We start from the raw sequence: 21,576 nt of genomic DNA, 5'->3' as shown, positions 1-21,576 counted from the left end.
GCCACACTTGTTTGTTGTATCTGAGACGCATTCCCATTGTCCTAATGCATATTTTGACGGTGGCGCCGCCCTCATTTGTAATAAGCAAGTGTTCATTATTAACTATGGCAATTATAAGCAGGCTCAACTGTATATCGAATACCTCTTGGCCTATGCCACCTACTCCCGAATGTCACAGAAGCAGGAAGCTTCCACAGTGGATACGAACAACCATCTCTCATAGAACTTATGTTCTTGCTCAAGCACAAAGAATCAACGTACAGTAAAACCTCATTAAACAGTAGTTGGCCGGAGCCCGGAAAAAGTATGTGCTAAATAGTTGTACAGCTTAACCGCGATGGCATAAGATCGCCCACTCATCGTATTTACTCACTCGCGTAACTCGCGCAGTTAGAGCTTCAAAAAGGGGGTGTGCAATTTTTAAAAACACGTCATAAAAAAACTCTACAAAGGTCATAATGTGCAATATGTACTATAAATAAACTTGACTCCAAATATGAGCTGATGCATTAGCCCCAACCTCCCGTCTCGCCGCACATTAAATAGCTCCCCACAGGATGGCATGACTGTGCACGCGCAGCTTGAAAAAATAAACTTGCAACGATACAATCGCAAAGCTGGCAGCCAGAGGCAACGGAGATAAAAGACAATAAAACGGTGCCCTCCTGTGCAGCCCGGCTGACTAGAGGCAAACCGAACAGCCAATGGTTTGGTAGTTTCAGATTCAGGCAAGTGCAACAGTTCATTCTGTAAAGTGACCGCCAACGCAAGCAAGTGTGTTAAACGGCATGCAATTAGAACTTTTTTTTTTAGCGAAACCAATTTATCAATGAATTAATGCCCTTTTTTAAACAAAGAGCTCCATCTATCGAGCCGGGAATGGGCATCGGGCGAAGCTACGTTCGACCCCGCGCATAGGCCGGCGCCGCGTTACGTCGATCCTTCAATTTCGAACGGTTGTTTATGTTTATGTAAAAAAAAAAAGGTCAACTTATACATGGAAATATACACTGTTATGCCCTTTTAATACCTAAGGGAAGGATCTCTCTCGTGTGCCAACACCAATTTCCTCGTGCCACGTTTGATAACACGATCTTCCAACTTTTCTCTTATGCTGAGCACCTGGTGTTTCTGTCCCAGCTTTGGCAAGACACGACCATCGGCCCACTGCAGTTAGTTCTTGCAAAGAGAGCTAAAGGGATGGCGCTCGTCATTGCTGTTGCGGCTCCACTTGGCTATGCTTGGCTACAATTTCCCATTGACTACAATTTGACTGGCCGATTGAACCCCAGGTGGTTGAAATTTCCGGAGCCCTTCATTATGGCGTCCCTCATAGCCTGAGTTGCTTTGGGACGTTAAACCCTCATAAACCATAAACAATAAACTTTTGTTGCGCCACTATAGTTGTTGTCCGCCCTTGGGGACAACGCAACTGCCGTGATTTTGTCGCGCGCGATTTCGCCGGAAAGTATGGAAACAGTAGTGTTAAGCAATACGTATGCGATAGCTGGCGCGATTTATGCAGATACAAAATGCATTATGTTCAATGGGAGTCGAGTCAGGGATTTGGCTTTACTACTCTTAAAACAAAACTACTGTTTCAGCAGGTAGGTTTTTAACAAGGATTTACTGAAATAGGCATTAGAGAAAAAGCAAGGTAACGCACTCTTTCCCCTCATGCTTGTTGGGCTGGGGAACAGGCTCATTGAGGTACATGTAGAACTCTTGGCTGCGTAGTGGGTGCGTTTGGTAGTGGCTGATGAGATTGTACAAGGTGTCAAATGCCACTGTGTCAATAAGATAGTACTTGGTCTGGCCTCGTTCTTGTTTGGATTTTATCCTGCAATGGTTCACCTTGCCCTGGCGCCTGAAAAACATTGGAAGCACAGCAACCCATACATTTTTAGCAAATCAAGTGCATTCATTAAGTAACAAAATGTTTGATAAATTTCAGCCACGCATTTCAGCCCAGTGAAATACCCAGTCATGGACAAAATTTTACAAGATGCGGTTGCATGGAAAAAGAACTATTTCAGCATTGCCTCACCACCCAGTAGCTGGTATTTGGTCCAAAGGATGGAGAATGCATGTCCCCGTATGCTTCCAAGCTTTTTGGTCGTTTGCCTGACAACACAGAAATTTTCTTTTTTTATAGCACACCCACATCCCTAAACTTTTGTCCATGGCTGTATCCGTTTACTCTTCCTTTGTACATCACTTCACTTGCTGTGAAATAACTTAATAACACATCGAGACTGATCTTTGTGGTTACTTAAGCACACTAGCCTTTACAACTCACACTACTCCTGCACCGTCAATGCCCTTTCCCACCTTCAATCTTCCAGCATCAGAACCAGTTCACCAGATCTTTCAACTGAAGGTTTGCAACATTTGTTTACCCTCTGCGGTCCGAGACTATTTCGCCAGTTTTGGGCACTGTGAAAGAAAACGACAACTGTGAAAGAACAGCTCATGGAAAGTTTATTTTTGGTGTTTCTTTATGTGCCAAAGTCTTTCAACTATATTCAGGCAGTGTTTGATTTAAGAGATGGTGCATCATCCGTACTGAGAAAAACTCGCAGTATTCAACCCCGGAAAAACAAGACCATGTTGTTTTGTCAGGAGAGGCCCGACTAGCGACCGCAAAGAGCTCAATGAGGTTTTCAACAACTAAAGCAGCTTACACCCCCAAAGATGCCCTCTCATTTTCCTTTTAATAAAGACATGTTTCAATGTTCAAATATATAGTGTCAAGCTATAAGGGCAACTGTCATCCATTAACACAGCTGCCCCATTTTTTTTTTATTGCATGCTCATTAGCTTGTTGACCACTGTGAAGCCGCATGCACTGTGAACACATACAACCTTTGACCATAAAGTTTCGAGACTGATTTATTTTCTTCTCTAGAAATGAATCCCCAAAACAAATGTTGCTGCATATGTGTAGCGCCATCTTTTCGGGCTAACCTAAGCTATTTATGTTAATTGCTGTGGCAGCCGCTAGATGGCACTACATGTAGAAGAATACGTTGCCACTAGTCGTCTACGCATTCCAGTGTGAGTGAATGTGAAGAAAAGGACGTCCGCCTCGAACAGTGTGTAAACATAAAATTCTGTGTGAAGCTTGGAAAGACAGCCACAAGGACATATGAGCCCCTTCGTGACGCTTACGGCAACGAGACATTATCGCGGGCGTGAGTTTTCAAGTGGCACAAGAGGTTCGTTTCAGGTAGAACGTCGGTGGAAGACGATACAAGGCACGGGCGCCCTTCAATCTCACGGAATGAAATTAACATGGCTCAGATCAGGGAAATCGTACAGCAAGACAGCACCATTACAGTCCGCATGCTATCAGATGCTCTCAACATTAGTAAGACAACATGCCGCCAAATTTTGCGTGAGAACTTGGGGAAACGAAAGCTGAATGCCAGACTTGTGCCGCATTTCCTCAAACAGAACCAGAAGGACACACAGACATCTGTGAGCGCTAATTTGCTCTCCGAGGCAGGGAAGGATGCTGCATTTGTCGAAAGCATCATTGCTGAAGACAAAACATGGTGTTTTCAATACGATCCTCAAACAAAGAGGCAGAGTGCCGAATGGCGGTCCACAAGCTGTCCGGCATTGAGAAAGGTGTGGCGGCAGAAGAGCAAATCAAAGACGATGCTGATAGCTTTTTTCGATGCCAGAGGTGTCATACACCACGGGTTCGTCCCACAAGGGCAGACAGTGAATCAGGAGTTTTATATCCACGTGCTCCAACACATGCGTGATGCACTGCGACGCCGTCCCCCTGACTTATGGGCGTCTGGACAAAGGAGCCTTCTCCACGATAACGCAAGGCCGCACACTGCTCTCAGCGTGACAAAATTTCTTGCCAAGCACAGCATTACTGTACTTCCCCATCCGCCATACTCGCCTGACCTCTCCCCATGCAATGTTTTCTCATTTCCTCATGTGAAGAGAGTCGCTGGATGGGGAGCATGGAGGCCATTCAAGACGCCACTACAAAGGAGCTGACAGCCCTGCCAAAAGAAGCATTTTCCAACTGTTTCCAAGACCTCAAGAAGCGTTGGAAGCTGTGTATAGACTGCAAGGGAGACTATTTTGAAGGGGTGCTGCGTAAATGATTTCAAAGTTACACATTTTTTTTTAATGGACTCAGTCTCAGAACTTTACGGACAAAGGTTGTAAGAACGAAGCCAACAGTCAACAAAACCCCGCCGCCAACACACACACTTGCTGGACACTGCCACAACCAAAACAGAAGAAATGTCATAGCAATTATCGCACTTCAAGAATACAGTATGAACTTCTGTCCTCTGCTGTCATAAAAAAAAAATGGCTGGCAGTTTAGCATTGCTAAGCACAAAATATTATGCGAAAGCAAGGTTTTTTTTGCAGGTGGCCATCGCCCCTACGCACCTCTAAATGCGATTGTGGTGTCAACTGACCAAGGGAGCCAGTTATGTGCCTCTCCTTTCCTTTCCTCAAAATTAAGGAAGTCTAAACCTTCCGCTGACTTTAAGAAAAGGAAAGGTGCATAACTGCCTCAATTTGTAGGACACAACCACCTACTCACAGCGCGATTGTCATGTCCACTGACCCAGTGAGCCAGTTTCACTTGCTACTCAGAGGCTTTACACACACACTGAAACCCAGGGAGTGCGGCTTCCACACTAAAAATTTTCAGTTCTGGGAACCAGCCCTTTTGAATACATCTGTGCAGTCTGGAGTCTAGGTACATCAGGTTTTGGCAGGTAAAGCCCACACAAGACATATCCGCTACGTCAGGATTCGTACAAAGCGGGTACTTGGAAACAAATGTACATCTCCATTCACTGCAAACCACACAAGCAGAGAAATAAGCCTAACCCAATGGATCTGACAACTGAAACCACCAGACAACATAATTAGCAGAAATAAACAGCCAACGACATGACCATGCTAGCACAGGATCAAGTAGAAGCATAAGAAAGCTTGTATAGAAAAAAGCCCTACATCTCTTGGCTGTAAGGAGTCATACTCTTACTACTGCTGCATAATAAGTACTGTGGAATACTATATAGTGATTCATGCACAGATCCAAATATATTTTGTAAGATAAAACAATGATTGCCTACATAGTACATTCTGCTGATAAAGCACATATTGACCTACCAAAATTTTTTCTAGCCTCTTGGCTAGCTTCTGAGACAACAAAAATGAGAAAAGTATGTGTGATGTGCACACATGGAGATCCACAGGCTAATTAATTAGGTGCTGCACTCCTGGAGGGCTTCAGAGCCAGGTTGCAAAGGTTTTTTGAAGCTTATCATTTGCACAAGTTCTTAAAAATCAGTATCAAATGCAGGAAAAGACACGTATTTTGGCATTTTTGCCCACAAAATGGGCCATTAGTGCCTTCAGTGACTTGATTCCTCTCGGAATGTCTTTTCTGCTCTGTGATGGCCACAAGGAAACAGATGCTTTGGGCGCACCAATCGTAATGCAACTTGCAAGATGCACAATGCATTATAAAGGCAGACTCTGGAGTTGACTACCTTACATTAAGGAACATTGCGTTTGCCACGGTTTCAGAAAAGAGGTAAAATACATGGCACCCCTTCAGGCAGATTAAAATCAAAGCAAGCTAATGACCTCGGAGATTTGCCACATGGTTAACATTTACCTTCGAGGTTATGCTTGTGCAATAACTATATGCAATTTGGGTTACTCACTAATCCAATACCAGCCATTAACAAATCTGGTTTACATATGTGGCTGCCTATTACTGAATTATTTAAAACTGAAATATTCAACCGCAAATAAAAAATTCTTATATTTTTGAGTACCGCTTTAGCTTTTCCGTTGAGACAGCACATCCTGTCTCAAAATAATCATGACTTTTCTCAAAAATGGCTTTCTCAAGCAATTTTCTCAAGCAAGAATAAAATGGCTTTCTCAAACACATGTGCTATGAATGCAGTTTCTGAAAATTGACATTAAATACACTGTGATGGTAAACAAACAACATAACGATATCCTTAACTGAAAACTGCATTAAATCTGCTGCATGACAGAGGAATAGAATGAATAGGAAAATGTGGCACAAACTCACTAGAGGCAGAATTAACTCTACAGCGAGTGCACACTGCACCAAGACAATCCTTGGGATAGCCTAGAAAGACAGCAGAATGACTAACCAGAAAGAGAGGGAGTAGTCACCAACGAAGGTGTCACTCTCGCGCACCAAAAATGTGCCGTCACCCAAGTGAGCATGCTGCTGGAGCAGTTCCTGGGCCTTGAGACGACCACCAGCCAACTTGCCATGGAACCATTTCTCTCCAAAGTGCAGCTCTTCACTGGGCACACCCTGACCAAATGAAAAGAAGGTATCATTCTCACCAGTAAAAAAAAAAAAAAAAGAAAAACACTTCTAATGATACAACAAAATCAAATATACTAATTAAATTCTGGTTCTGTGCAATTTTACTGCCACGTAGCTTGACCGATCAAAAACAGCAACAGAAATGCTAATGACTGACGCTCATGTGTAGAAATAATTTTTTTTTTTCATCTCAAAATATACAAGCATCATCACCAGCAGCAGCTACCTCACTATGTACACAGCAAGACGAAGGCCTCTCCCAACGACATCCAGTGAACCCTGTCCCACATCACCTGCAACCACCTTGTCCCCAAAAACTTCCTAATCTCATTTGCCTGCAATATACAAGTAACACCACTCAAATGGTAGAAAAGCTCCAAAAGGCCTTATTATAAGTCAGTATCAATTACGTGATTTAAAATTGAAATGAAAATTTTTTAAAACATTCATACCCTGCTGCATTTACCCAATTCTAATAGGCACCTTTATTTGTTTAAGAAATGATGCACTCAAAATATCATGCATTGAGACCCAAATAATTGATCAAAACCATGCTACCAAGAGGACCATCTTTAACATGAATAACAACATTAGTCGAAATGAGGATGATTTTGCAAAGAATTACACTTAGTAATGAAAATGTTATGCATACATAAAAAAATCTGAATGAAACTTCAGGGGTCACTTATGCTTCTCCTAGAGGGTATGACGCGATAATAACGCCCATATATGCGGAACTGGTAATTCTATACTTTACATCCACAGATCCCTGCGAGTCCTCATACCATTCCTGGTGCAGTGGTGCGGCAGTTAAGGTATGCACCACTGCCCTGTGATGGCAGGTGCTGTCACCAATGAGGCTACTCTACTGTATCTCATGTATTCTATACTGTATCTCAGATAACTACTCTACAGTATCTCATGGTGCAAATCTAATGACCATACACCTGGAACTTACCTCCCGCTGCTCCTGCAGCTCAGTACCATCTCCTTCCTCCTCCTCATCCTGCATTTGCTGTTCTTCAGCGTAATACATCCGATTTTGTGTCAGCATAAAGAAATGTGCCCGCCACTCCTGGAAGACACACACAGACACACACACATATACTGTCCACTGTCCTGCAAGCAATCTTGAATTTTAACAAAGGTTCAAGAAACCTGTACCACCCCAATGTGGAAAGCTGGGCTAGTCAGATTGGTAATACCCAAGAAAAATGGGGGCCTTTAAGGTAATAAACTGAACTGACTCATGATGGAAGTAGTGCAAAGAACGAGGCCACAAGAATACGGACGACGCTTGTGTCATGTCACCCTTCTCGTGTCCTCGTTGTTCATGCCACTTCCATCATGAATCCACCTCAACGTGGAGTGCTGTTGACAGAGAAAAAAAAATTGGCCAGTTCTTCAATAGAGAAAATGAAGAAAAAGAAAGAATGAATGAAGTGTGCAACGAGGAGCTGTTGCATTCAAGACTGACTGCTCAAATCTCTACCATTACAACTTAGTGCTTCACCAGATCAGCTCTGGTCACATCAAAGCAAACAGTTCTATGAGAGCTTTCTGCCATGGTTCTCATGCAGAAAGCTACTTTATTCTTTCTTCACAAAAAAAGCATGTAACCTATGCAACTGTTACAATGCTAGATTTTAGACATAATATTACCGTATTTACTTAAATGCGACAAGATTTTTTTTTAACCAAAAATATAAGTGCGCGTTTTTATTGGTAAAAAAACTTATATTCGCATTAAAATTAAATATTACAAGGAGACAAAAGCAAACTATGCCGTATTTACTCACATACTCGTTGATACGCAATGCAGGTCAGCCCCCAAGTTAGGGAAATGGGGGGGAAAAAAAAGTTAGAATGCCACATCGGTCGAATACAGAAGGTCTGAGCCACGAATACTGATCCACACATATCGGAGCAGCGGCCGAGCAGTCAAACTCCTTGCCAGAGACTGCACACTTGCGTATTGAGCACGGACTCGACACATTGTCCCGAGGGAATGCGATAGAATACAAGCTACTTCAAGGCATCGTAAAAGGCTGAATTTCATTCCATTCTCTGCAAGTTCGGCAGACGAACCTCAACATTCGGAATGCTGCTGAAGTCGCACGCTAATGGCATTAAACCGATCCAGGTGCACAGAAAGCTTGCCATTGCTATTGCACGCAAAAAGGCATTTGCACTACTTTTCAGCAACACTGAACTCTCAAATTTTCTGATGGCTCCGTGCAAGTTGACGGTTCAATTCAATGTTGCCAAGAGCAGCCACCAACGTTTGGGAGGCACGAGTCGCCGCTCGGTTAAGCAACTAGCAAAGTTTGGTTTTTACGGCGAGGCATCTAAAACACACAGTTGATGAGGCGATGGCACGGCGGGAACTTATCTTCGTACTTAATTTTTCGTGCAGCTCTCCTGAGACAGAGGAGGTGCATGAAAACCGTTTGTTGAGGTACTTTTGTTTGTAACCTTCCATTCATCTTTCCATATACTGCAGCATCGTTTCCAAAGTTACATTCATGTTCTTTTGTATTTTTTTCCTTTACACACCCCCTAATGTTACAATTGTCCCCCCCCACTTCAAGCCCACAAAGCCAGCCCTTGCGTTGCAATCGTGGTAGCATTATGTTCGGGTAAATACGGTAGCTCCGTTAATTTTCTATCAGCCATGTTAACCTAAAACCTCATTAATTCAAATGGAATTAATTTGGAAGCCTGTACAATCAAAATTCCAGCATGGTCCCAGCCAATGCCATGTAAGCGTATGGCGTCAGACGCTCGTCAATTTGGACACTGCTGGGTTCATACTGGTTATTTTGGACTGGCTCTTAAAGTGGGACCGTGTCGAGTTATGACCAGCACAGCAGGCACTGGTCTAACTACTGGAACTCAAGCCTGAATCGCCTGGTGCGTGCAATGATAGGCAGGACAAATACCGAAGGGACACCATCATTAGGCTGAAAAAAAGTTCAGCAGCATAGTTTCGGTTTACAAGCTTTGTCGCAAGCCTGCAGCGACAGTAGCTGCTGGCCCCGTATCATATAGATACAGTAGAATCTTGACCATACAAACCTCACGGGGCCACAAAAAGTATTTGTACCATCCAAAACGAACAAAATTCGTGTGGAGAGAGAGAGAAATGAAGTAACTTTATTGGCACTCGTCTGAGAATTTGATGGGGAGTCAAGTCACTCTAATTCCCAATCATTCCTCCCTAGCCGCCGGCCAGGATCTCTTGGATCGCGGCGGCAGCCATGGCCAGACCTGGCCAGATGATATGACACCAGTCTTGTTCCCGGTTGAGCAGCAGTGCCTCCTAGGAATCTCTAGTTCTGTTTGGCTCTCAAAGGCTAGGGCAAGTCCACACCATGTGGACCAAGTCTGCAATACATCTTCCGCAACTTATCTTTATTTTAAGGAATGACTTAAAAGCAGTACTATGTATTAGAAGCCATGTCTTCCCAAAAGAACAGTGCTTAAGCCGTGGTGACAATTGGAGAAACACTTGGCCTTTACCACTTTCCTCAGCTTAAATCTCTCTTCCCTTCTCTCTTGAATGCACCTCTGGGAGCCACATCCGGAATAAACAGCAATGTCATGTCCAAACACATTTAACCGCCACAGCAGCAATAGTGGTATCAAAAAAGAAAAAGGAGCACGAGCCCAGGGAAGGTTATCACTATAAAGAACAAAGGAAAACTTTGTATTATGTTTGTGAGCGTCTGCACTACAAAGCACAATACAACTTAGCTAAAATGTTTATAGGCATGTGCTCCACCAGCTGGATGTGCTCACTTCCCACACTCAAAAAATGATATAAATATCCTTTACAGTACACAGCATTTAAAACATTAAATTACCCTACTTACTTTATCAACTGGATCTTCAAGATAAAGAATGCCATTCTTCACAGCATTGCTGACATCAGTTTCTTGGCTACCTGTTAAGAATATTGCACAGGTATAAATAAAGTAATTTCCCTTTAAATTTGCTAAGCTGAACAAAGACAAGCAGTTGTGGGCTGCCATAGACATCTGCCACTTACCTTCATCACTCCTGTTGACAATGACTTTGTCATCAGTTCCTTCTGGAAGCTTTTTATGCTATATCATAAGAGAAACAAACAAATAAAAAATAAAATAAAAAGAAAAACCTTTGTTACTACAGGGCAAGCTGTGTTTGGTTTTATCATTTAGTTCCAGCACCCATACCAACAGAATTCCTACCTTGATGATAACTTTCCATTTGAGCTGCTCAGGAGAAGGCATCTTCGTGCCTTCTCGTTCAATAGGCTGAGTCAGAAGCATCTCTGCAATTTAAGAGGTGCATTAAAAATAAATAATGTACATAATGAATGCCAGAACAAAGCAGAAAGCTCAAATAATCTCAACTTTAGCAGGGTTCAAAATTAGTTGGTGCAGTCTGGATTTTGCTTGACATTTTACTTTTTAATAAATGCCACAAGGCACAGGTAATCTTATAAAGACTTCAATGAATAAAAATGCCATCTAGGTTATACCCAGTGGAAAAACCTGCAATCTTGAGCCTACTTTAATTTTAGCAGCACCAGTCTACATGTCCTTACCACATTTAAAAGCACTATGCAAACGTTAGCATTCTGCTTACCTCCAAACACCTCTTGAAACAAGTTTGCCATTTTTCTTTGTTGCGGCAAGGTGCAGTGATTTTCAATAGATAAAATTACTGGATACCTGCAGAAAATTCACATAATGAATTCAGCACGTAAAATTCATACCAAGGATGGATGCTTGGGCATGTCAGTATTCCATGACATACGCATAGCGCAAAGGACACAAGGGATGAAGAACAGAAATGCACACCACCAGCGCCAGTAGTGTGTGTCGCTTGTGTCCTTTGCAGCACACATGTGCAATGGAATTCATACCTTGCAGACTAAATTCAGAGTATTCATGAATGAGTGCTTTGGTATCACAACACAGGACAAGACTGAGAACAGAGCACAGAGCACCTTTCTTTTTCCTGATATTTTCCCCAAATATATGCTTTTATATGTGTGCCAAGGCAAACAAAGATGCTGGAACAAGAAAAAAAAATTATGCAAATGATAGCGAAAGCAAGGCATGTAAAAAAAAAAAATCAGGGGAAAAAAAAACCCTGGATGTCAAAAAGGAACTACATCTGTGCCAGGCAGCCCGAAAGATGGCACACTCCCACATGCATCAGATCCTGTGCGAGGTATGACAGCACCCTCAAATATCCCTGTTTCTAATCAGTCTTCTTCTTTCCTAAAATCTGTGTCACCAGAGATTGAAGCGTAGACTCAAGTTTTCCGATGCGCTCACACGTGTGCTCTGCCACCAACAGCAAAAGAAGTGGCGTGCTCTCTTAACCGGTCATTGATGCACTGCCGATTTGTCGAACATAAAACTGGCCACAAGAAAAGAGGGTCTCGCAGATCAATCCTTTCGTGCATGGAGAATAAGGATTTTCATTCTGCTTACCACAGACTACCCTGGCTGAGCTCCACCTCTGCCTATACTCCGCAACAAATTTTGCAAAAGAGCGAAACCTAGGCAGCCAAAATACGCCCTCTCTTCTTACTTAATGAAATATAGCCCCCCGACTACATGTAAGTTTCCACTTAAGAGAGGACGAGGGTCTTAAAAACATTTTTTATTTGTCAACACAGCTTGCTGGAACTTAGCAAGTAGGTATATCGTAGAATGCTAATTTCAAATATGAATTCACATTTCAAGTACGCAACCTCGAAGAAAGTATATGGTAAGATAACATATCCTAATTAGATCATTTCTTATGCACTTTTATGGTAATTTCTCACTTAAGAAAGCTTTTTTAAGAAAATGCAGACATTTGCAAAGGCCCCCACCGCATATCCTAAAGGCATCGGCAAAACATGCTGTTCATGAAACTACATCCACTTTCGAATTAAATCCTGACTATTGACACCATTAGAAGCCATATAAAGGTCTCAACTATGTTCTACTGTATTTCAGCAAATCAGATGCAGTAGCACTAGTAACGCACTCTTCCCCTTAGGAAACAGAAAACTACTTACTCAGAAGCGACAAATGCATGGTCTTTGATTGTCTTGATGACGTCAATAAACCTGATTTTTGTTGTCAAAGTGTGGCCATGGTAGACATAAGGCATACCATCCGGTCCGTCCCAGCAGTCCACTGAAGGAAGAGAGCAACATTAAAAGTGAGCAATCACCACATGGCAAGATCAAGTACAACATTACTGCAGACTGCTCACTTCCTCAGAGATTTTGCTATAAAACTTAAACAGGACATCAATAATAAGTGGATGTTTCCGAGGCGGTTAGCCCTATCCTTTTTGTACACGATTCCACACAAAAAAAAAAAGGCATGCAGAAGTGTTCTTAACCTGCAATGAATCCACTGGTATCAAACAAAACAACAAATAACTTGGCTATTTTAAACATTACTTAGAAGAAAAAAAAGCCCCCAGCAAAATAACAAAGGTCTCTCTGGTATGAAGGAAGCGTATACGCAGTATCACTACTTACATTCAATGCATCGGCAACTCATTGTCAGACACCTTGCATAAGCTTCAACTGAAGACTCGCTCTTCACTTGGTCTCCCGTGAGGTACCTAGGTACAAATTTGCAAACCATGCAATTTATTCTTTGCCACCCTTGAGCACATGCCAAAAGAGCAGAGAGAATGTAAGATAAATCTTACGTGTTGTGTGAGGAGGCTACCCAGTAGTGTGTCAGTGGTCGCGTCATGTCTTGATTGACTTTGTTATGCTGGCTATCCCACAACTCATTCTGCTTGGAAAACAAGTAATCCAGGAACTGGAACAGTCAAGAGAGAAGCAATTAGCGTTCAAGCCTAGCATGTGAAGTTTTTGTAACTACTCTGGGCCATCCGAAGAAAATGAAGAGATTACTCCATGTTATGTAAGCCTTCCCAAAAAACTTTTTTTGTCTAAGCCATAAGAAGCCCCAGTCACTTCCCACAAAGCCTAAAGACATAGCTTCCAGTTTAGCAACCCACAAAAATACCTCATTTAAACAAACAAGAGTGCAAATTGAAATATGTAATATGTCAAGAAACCCAGCCAAGTGTCTCACTATCCTTATAATTTACCAAACAACTGAGAGCATGTGCAGAAGACTATCAGAACAGTACACATCATTTTCATAATCAGAAATCACTATAAACACTCAAAGGCAGCCTAAACGAAATTTAGCAAGTCTGCTATTTCCAATCAGTTTAAGCTGACAACTTACGTTACTGGTGTTAAGTGTTTGTTTATTAAGATAACTGTGATGCACTAATAGAGATAATTACCTCACTTTAAAAATAAATAATCAGAAGTGACTAATTCCTTGCAGTGCCTGCATTCATGACCGCTAAGTGAAGTTTTAGACTGGCTGCACTTTCAAATTTTCAGCTTCATCAAAATGCATGTAACATAAGTACTATGAACATTACGTACACAGTTAAGACCAATAAGGTAACACGATCAGGCTACTACCACATAGCTGCTCACAAGCAGATCTATGGACACGTTATTGCGCACAAGGCCACCTGCTCAGAAATGGCTCCAACCATGTATATCTAAGTAGTGGACAGCAATACATCACTCAAAACGATGAGCACATGGAAACATGCCACTGATAAGCATGTCAATCAGCTCCCCTAAAAGAACCAACTTAACTCCTGAAAATTTTAATTTCTTTAGTGCTAACACATAACTGCTTACTTAGTAATGGCTTACACACATTTTCTGTGTGGAAAAGCATTTTCTAAACCAAAGAGCCAAACTTAACCCTTTCGTTCAGACATGCACTACATTGCACTATTGAGAAATATCTGAAAATTGGCCTGCATATATTTGGCACCCACAATATGGCTCAAAAACTTCAGGAATTCACGCATGTTGCACACTTCTACTCCCACAGAATTGCAGCCCTATTTTTCACAAAATACATTTATGCCCAATTAATTATTTTCTTTACCATTCGAACCTGTCCCGCAACAACAACTCAACTACTGTATATTTTGGTAAAGCATTCCCCGGCATCAGAGAATAAAAAAGTTACAGCACGACACATCACTTCTCAGGTGCACCATAGAACTTCATGACGTCTATCATTATTCCTTGTTTTTGAAAAGCAATCCTTTCTAGGCACGAAATGGCCCTACCATTCTGTATGGCAGGAATTTCAAATGTAGCCTGCATCACTGATTTTGTGAAAACAGCTCTAAATTCTCAAAAAAAAAAAAAGAAGTCTGCAAAGTGGCGTGCACAATCGTAGATGGCGAGCCAAAGGGTTAAATCAACCAATTTGTTATTTCCACCATAGAACCTGAACTCTTGACATCAGGTGTGATGTAGTAAGATGTGGGTCAAAAGCCAGAAAGTGCAGTGGTAGGCCACAGGGAGTTGGCAAGTGGCTGCTTGCACTAAACAAGCAGAAAAAAAAAAAAACCTTTCCACAGTCACATCAGACGTATTGTCTGTGAACTGCACTTTGTTATAGACTACCCTGATGCCATGCCTGAAGAAGAGGCTTTTGCCAGAGAGGAAAGATGCTTTTTAGCAAACTACACCCCACTGAACACAAGACGCTTTTACAGCCTTATCAAGTAATCATGACTTTAGAATATGCTACTGAGTCAAGAGAGCAAGCCTTAAGCAAGGCATCCGAGGGATTGACAACTAGCAGTACTATATATTCAAGTGCTGAGGAGCCAGAGAGACCAAATAACACAAAGTGGTGTGTGTACAGAAGCTTTTAGAGTGCATTTAGTGTTAAAAGGTACCTGTAAATTTAAGTAGCCACAACTACCCTAGCATTTGTTTTTTAGTGGATAAACAAGAATCGATTAACTATCTTACTGTTTTTCCTGTCAACCATGAGCACAGCAAGAAGGATTCTATTAAGTGTGAGAGTGGTGATCAAAAACAGCACTAAGTACCTTGTAAGCACCACAAGCTGAAGCCTAAATGAGATGTAAAAGCTAACTTGATCACAACTTGGGTGGGTGTTAGCCCTGTACTTGCCAGTGCTTCTTGTGATGTAGCTTTTCAAAGTGAGAAGTACATTCAGCTTGTTCTTTTGTTCCAGCTCATAACAAGGCCATGCAAAACAAAGTTGGTCACTTTCTTCACTGACAGCGTTGTAGGACTCTACAGAGCGAGAATACACCATATGAACAAGAGGTAAAATGAGCGAAGTGCTAAGGAACTGACTAAGTTTTGTCAGCGCTTCCGTACAAGTGTGGTACTGCTTCTGTGCTCTCCTGTGCAAGCTATTCAAGGGCAAGCAGGAAAGGTTCACACTGCACAACAAAGGCACTCTGAATCACATCTGCTACAAGTCGAACTTAGCGTACTCCTTTCACTAGTAAAAAAAAAAAAAGTAAACCTGTACAGTGGCAGCATGCAAGAGGCCAGGAAAACATTATGTGCTCCTGTAATAGGGCAGGAATTAATATTAAGTGCATGTGGGGCATCATTTGGATTATGATTTGCTCCTTCAAAGGAATAATTAACAGAGGCTAGCAGGCTGTCATCTAATAAAACTAGTTACTCAATTTCTCCCAAAGTACAGGAAATTTCCAGGGTGCAGAATAACTCAAACCTAACCTCGTCTATGTGGTGTTTGACTTGTCTTATATCCAGAAAGTACCATAAAAGCAGGAATATGAACCACTTCAGGCTGACACTAAACCTTATCAATAGCCTCAACGCAATGCTTGTTGGGTGTATGAGATGCTGCAAATGCTAACAAAGCATTAACATGGCAGTGAATTGTCCATGCGCCTGTGTCTTACTGCATTGCTGCAGCTTCAAAGCCATGCAGCACAAAGCCCAATCACTATTCCTTCTTGAAATAGTGTGAAAAAAAGACACGAACGCAGGGAAGAGATGCACACACAAATGCTGATATAAAACTCGTGATTTATTGTATATATATATATAGGTATACTTCTATAGGTAGGTTGAGCTTAACAAACAAGAAAACATTGACAAAAGGCACAAAAAGTAAAAAAGGAATAATCAAAGAAAACTTATCACAGCAGTTTCATCTCGTAGCAGAAAGAAAGATTTTTTTCTCGGATAAAAGAACTGATTGCACACTGACACACGTGTCCTTATTCGATATGTTGTAGGCCTCAATCTCTTCTCTAGTGAGCTGATCAGCATGCGAACCTATGATGTCACAGTGCTCAAAATCAGGATGACACTTGCTACATGTTTCGCAATGAGAGGCTAGATGGCCTTTCACACCATTCTTCCCATCATTTTCGTGCTCACACATATGGTCATTTAGGCACCTGCCGGTTTGCTCAATATATGTTCGGCCACATTTCAGAGGACTTTCATAAGTCACTTCTTTGAAATTCCACTGAAACATGGCCGAACATACATTGGGCCACATTTTGACCACTCATTGCTCATTGTGTCATCCAGATTTTGAGCAATGTGGCATCATAGGTTCGCATGCTGATCAGCTCACTAGAGAAGTGACTGGGGCCTACAACATAATATCAAATAAGGATATGTGCGTCAATGCGCCATCAGTGCTTTTTTCCAAGAAAGAAATTGTTTCTTTCTGCTAAGAGGTGAAACCTTTATGACGATAAGTTTTCTTTGATTACTCTTTTTTTTTCCTTTTTTTGTGCCTTTTGTCAATGTTTTCTTGTTTGTTGCGCCACCTGCTTATAAAAGTGGGCTCCTTCGCAATAAGTCATCAGTTTAAGTCAGCGCTCGTGTGTATGTCTTTTCTCTGCACCTGTGTATTTTTTTTGCACTGTTTTAAAAATGACCTACCACCAACATGCCCAAGCTTCTACACTGGCTCATAACATCCATTCTTGAGATCAACCTAGCAAACGTTACCTTTGCCGACAGTAGAGCTATTTGCAGTGACCAGTTTTCTTTAGTTTTAAGAGCATTATGCTTCTGGGTTTCAGGTGTCAAATGTGCTTTCTGTGTGCCCATTAGCACAATAAACAAAAGTGAGCCAAGTCGAACACATTATTATACCCAATGTCAATGGGCACAATACATGGGTAAACAGAAAACTGATAACAAAAAACTGCCAGCATAATGTGGCAAGAGAGTCTGGAAACAGATACATTGGAAAAAAAAAAACAACTATGGCAATCAACAATACCACTGTCCAAGACAATGAATTTCTCGCACAACTGTTGCACACGAAAGGGAAAAACTAGCCACAAAGCACCTCAGATGCATATAAGCTTTGTCCCACCCGACATTAAATTGCCTGTGCAATGTGACTTCGCCTCCCAAGCATATTACTCTGATTTCAGCTCTCATTCACCCAATGCACCCTCGCTCTGTTGAATCCTACAGCATCATCGGCAAAGCAACATGCAGCTCTGTTCTGTGCAACCTTAATCCAAACAGGAACAAGGTAATGTTTTATTTGCTCCAAACACAGTGCCCCCTGCATGCACATGTGTGCAGCATCACTTCCAGGATATAGGCAAGCTCCAGCCATGACTGCACTTGTCATTACTTTTTGTAACAGATAGTACATGCTTCCTGAAGCCCAAAGTCCTTGCACAACTACACAACACAGCAGGTACAGACCCACAGACACACGAAACACAAGCACCTGAGTGCACTAGCAGCTGTAATTTCACAACATAAACATTGGACAATAAACAAATGACAATGTACAAGTCGCTGGAAAGATCACCCATACAGCAAGAGTTTAAGAGTTCCTTAACTGCCAGATGCCTTTCTCTTCTCCTTTCCCAGGCTTTAGTCCCATATTAATAGACAAAGAACTCTTGCCGCATTGGTTGTTTTTCTCGTAACTCACACAATATTATTTCTTCATTCTCCAACGTTAATGTTGTCAAATTACAGGTGCTAGTGCACTCAAGTACTTGTGATCAACTGCGGTACGGTGTCTACATCCGCTGTTCTTTGTACTAGCACAAGAACTTAAGCTTCGAATGTCACACCAAATATTTTGCATAAGACAGCTGCTAGTACACAGCCTTTTTGTTCCTTGAATGCCATCACAAGATTTTAACAACACTGCCCAATCTGTAAAGGCTGGAATTTTCTCTGAACACAGGCTAACTTCTATGTCCGGTAAAAAAAAAAAAAAAGTTCCACAAGGCCTAAGTAAAAAAAAAAAAAATGGCCCTTGAGCTGATGGTCACATGCTTTTGGTGTTATGATGATTGATGATGAGCTTTTAACAGGTGGCAGCCAGTTATTGAGACTTCAGATGGAGCAGAAAAGTTGGTCATCCTCTGAAGGTGAGTAACAAGCAGAGGAAAGGCACAGTAGCACTCAGGCAGTTGAGCATTCTCATATTTAGCACTGCCAGCGATAGGCGGTTATGCGCAGAGGAAAGGATCAGTAACTGCTGCACACGCAGAGGAAAGGATCAGTAACTGCTGCACAAAGCTCTCTGCCTCACCTCACTTGGCAGCACTTAGCACTGTGAGGAGGAGGTGGCAATGAGGAGAGGTCAAGCACATGCATTCCTGCAATGGTCTCATCAAGAAGTGTAAACTGTGCCCTCACTGAGTGTTATATCCAACACATACACAGACTGTTAACACATTTGATAAACACTATGCCGAAACATGTTAGCCTGGCTGTCCCCCAGAACATTCAGTTGTAAGGTGAAAAATCCTCAACTCTGCTTGTGTAGGCTCTGACAGAGTGAGCTCATAAGAACTACATAAACAAAACCAAACACTGCCACTCCATGGTTCAGCACTGACCAAAGCATCAGTACTCCTGCAAAAAGCCACATATTAACAGATTTTTCTTAAAAGTGGATAAAAAAAGCCAATAATAAAGTCCATGAATGTCCATTAACAAAAGATTATCAGAACACTGCAACAAGCACCGAGATATGAAGGGCTTTGCATCAATAGCTCACAGGCTGCTTATTCATAGTTAATACCATATTTACTCACGTAATTTGAGCACCCACAAGTTTTTACTCGCATTTAAAAAAAAAAAAAAAAAGCCTTTACTCGCATATTCTGCGCTCCCTGGTGCACAAACACACCAGCATGCATGCACCAGCAGCAGGGCAGGCTTCAGAAGATCGGAAGAAGAATAGATCGACTTAAATTTGGGTCAACTTTTTTTTTGGCCAGTGAGGGGCACGAGTCCAGGGTCAACTTATATGTGGCAATATACTGTATACATTGCACATTATGACATTTGTAGTTTTTTAAGACGTGTTCGCGAAATCTCTGCGCAATTTGTGCATCCCCTTTTTAAAGCCTTATTTTAGGAAAAACGGTGTGCAAATTATGTGAGTAAATACGGTAGCTCACAGTGCTGGTCTTGAGCTTCATGTGCTTTGAAACGTGGCAAAACGTCAATAGGTCAAAACCTATGATATTAGAAAAAAAAGTAGAACTGCTAACATTCACCTCGTTAACAAGTGCCTAAGAGACATAGTTGGTTTGCAAAAACTTAACTATTTAAACATTTGACATGACTGACAGCTCTTGATGCCAAATCCAGCATTGATCTACTATGCGTCATAGCATTGCACATCCTGGTATAAGGGTTAACAGGTTCAAACATGCGTATGAAGGAAGCCAACAGTCCTCGAAATGAAGGAGCATAAGAAAATGTCTTTTTCTAGTTTTTTCATGTTGATCAATAGGAAATTAACAGTGTAATATATTATAGCTCAAAGGTAATTGATCAGAAAGTAGAAGAAAAAACAGCAGCATGCCGCTGATGGGATCCGAATCCACGACCTCTGTTGGTTCGGATCCCACCGGTGGCATGCAGCTGTTTTTAAAATTCTACTTTCTAATGAGCTATAAAATAATTTCACTGCTAATTTTCCACTGATCAACACCAAAAATTAAAAAAGAGAAAACATTTCCCTATGCTCCTTCGTTTCGATGACAGTTGGCTTCCTTTATATGTATGTCATAATGATCCCCGCATTTCCCTTCCCTCATCTGCTCAATAGGTTCACATGGTCATCAATGTGGTGCAAGGTGCGAAATAACTGTGCCAGTGCTTTTATGCACCATGATGTCACACTACAAAACTTTGTTAAATCATTCACCGAAGGCCAAAAAACATAGGTTCTGCTAAATGTGACCCTGACACCATAATACTCAGTGGTTATGGTGTTTGGCTACTGAGCACAAGTTTACAGGCTGACACCTACCCATGACAGCTGCCTTTTGATGTAGGTGAAATGCAATAACAATTGCGTACTGAGATTTTGGAGTGCATAAATAACTCCAGGTTGCCAAATATTGCTATTAGCCCAGAATAAAATAAAAGCTTAACCCAAAGAAGTTTTCCAAGAGTACAAGGCAGATTTGGAATGCACATCCTCAGAAAGAATGTAATGCCTTACCTGCATCAAAAACAAGATAGAGTGCACCATGTCTCATTGCATGAGAGCAATATTTTTCAAACCGTAAATCAGGTGCTAAAATGACAGCTCTATCAATGCCTTTGATTGCTTGTATAGAGAGGCAGCCACAAACTCACAGTTGAATGACAGCTGCTTCCAATGGGAAATGGCAAACAGGTGGCACAACTAACACACATCCAGTACACTTACTGGACATAGCTTCAAAACACTGATAAAAGTGTCTGTAGTGTCCTGTGTACAACTACACAGAAAAAAAAAACAAAAAAAAAAACAGCTGTATAATTCATTGGTACACAAGATAACACATTAAATCACTACTATTTGGTGCATGAAATAAATGATGGTGAATAGCAGCCTATCAAACTTTTTGAAAAATGCAACTGAATTTAGACACTCCAGAATCCCACTCCCATAAACTTATCCAAATATTTCTATTCTCTGCCACAGACACAGGAACCGCTCCCTACAGGAGCATGCAATGCATAACCATGCTTAGTGGAAAAAGAAAAAGAGGAAGAAAATATAGATGCCTTCAATTTAAAAGGCAGCCTCAGAAACGCACCACACCATGAGTGGAGGGCTGGCATGTCCACATTCCTTTAAACACTGCCTTTCCCATGTAAAGGCCAAAGGTCATGTTTTGTACTTCCCTGAATCTGATACACAGCAAAAACATACTTATTTGTTGCTCTGCTAACCCAACAGCATAACATATGCCTTTCTCTCAGTACTGCGATTAGCCTTGCTACTCCGGTACGCATGCCACGACAATCAATGAGGCCACCCTATTCTCCTGCA

General features: G+C 41.7%; 1 protein-coding gene across 2 annotated transcripts in view; it reads right to left on the bottom strand.

The window, feature by feature from the left end:
• The window catches only part of sl (small wing phospholipase C gamma 1), a 102,921-nt gene that overhangs the window by 67,344 nt on the left and 14,001 nt on the right, over positions 1-21,576 (bottom strand). For both annotated transcript variants that reach the window (XM_077646263.1, XM_077646262.1), the window contains exons 8-17: positions 13,085-13,200; positions 12,909-12,994; positions 12,435-12,555; positions 11,003-11,088; positions 10,603-10,685; positions 10,422-10,479; positions 10,246-10,316; positions 7,329-7,445; positions 6,186-6,355; positions 1,667-1,867 (exon numbers count right to left, since the gene is read on the bottom strand). In XM_077646263.1, coding sequence (XP_077502389.1) covers positions 1,667-1,867; positions 6,186-6,355; positions 7,329-7,445; positions 10,246-10,316; positions 10,422-10,479; positions 10,603-10,685; positions 11,003-11,088; positions 12,435-12,555; positions 12,909-12,994; positions 13,085-13,200 — 1,109 coding nt within the window. The remainder of the gene's footprint in view (positions 1-1,666; positions 1,868-6,185; positions 6,356-7,328; positions 7,446-10,245; positions 10,317-10,421; positions 10,480-10,602; positions 10,686-11,002; positions 11,089-12,434; positions 12,556-12,908; positions 12,995-13,084; positions 13,201-21,576) is intronic.

This window comes from Amblyomma americanum, chromosome 1, assembly GCF_052857255.1.
Source record: "Amblyomma americanum isolate KBUSLIRL-KWMA chromosome 1, ASM5285725v1, whole genome shotgun sequence".
Classification (NCBI taxonomy): Eukaryota; Metazoa; Arthropoda; class Arachnida; order Ixodida; family Ixodidae; genus Amblyomma; species Amblyomma americanum.
Note: the sequence above shows the minus strand (reverse complement) of the source record. Positions and strands in the feature narration are given on the sequence as shown.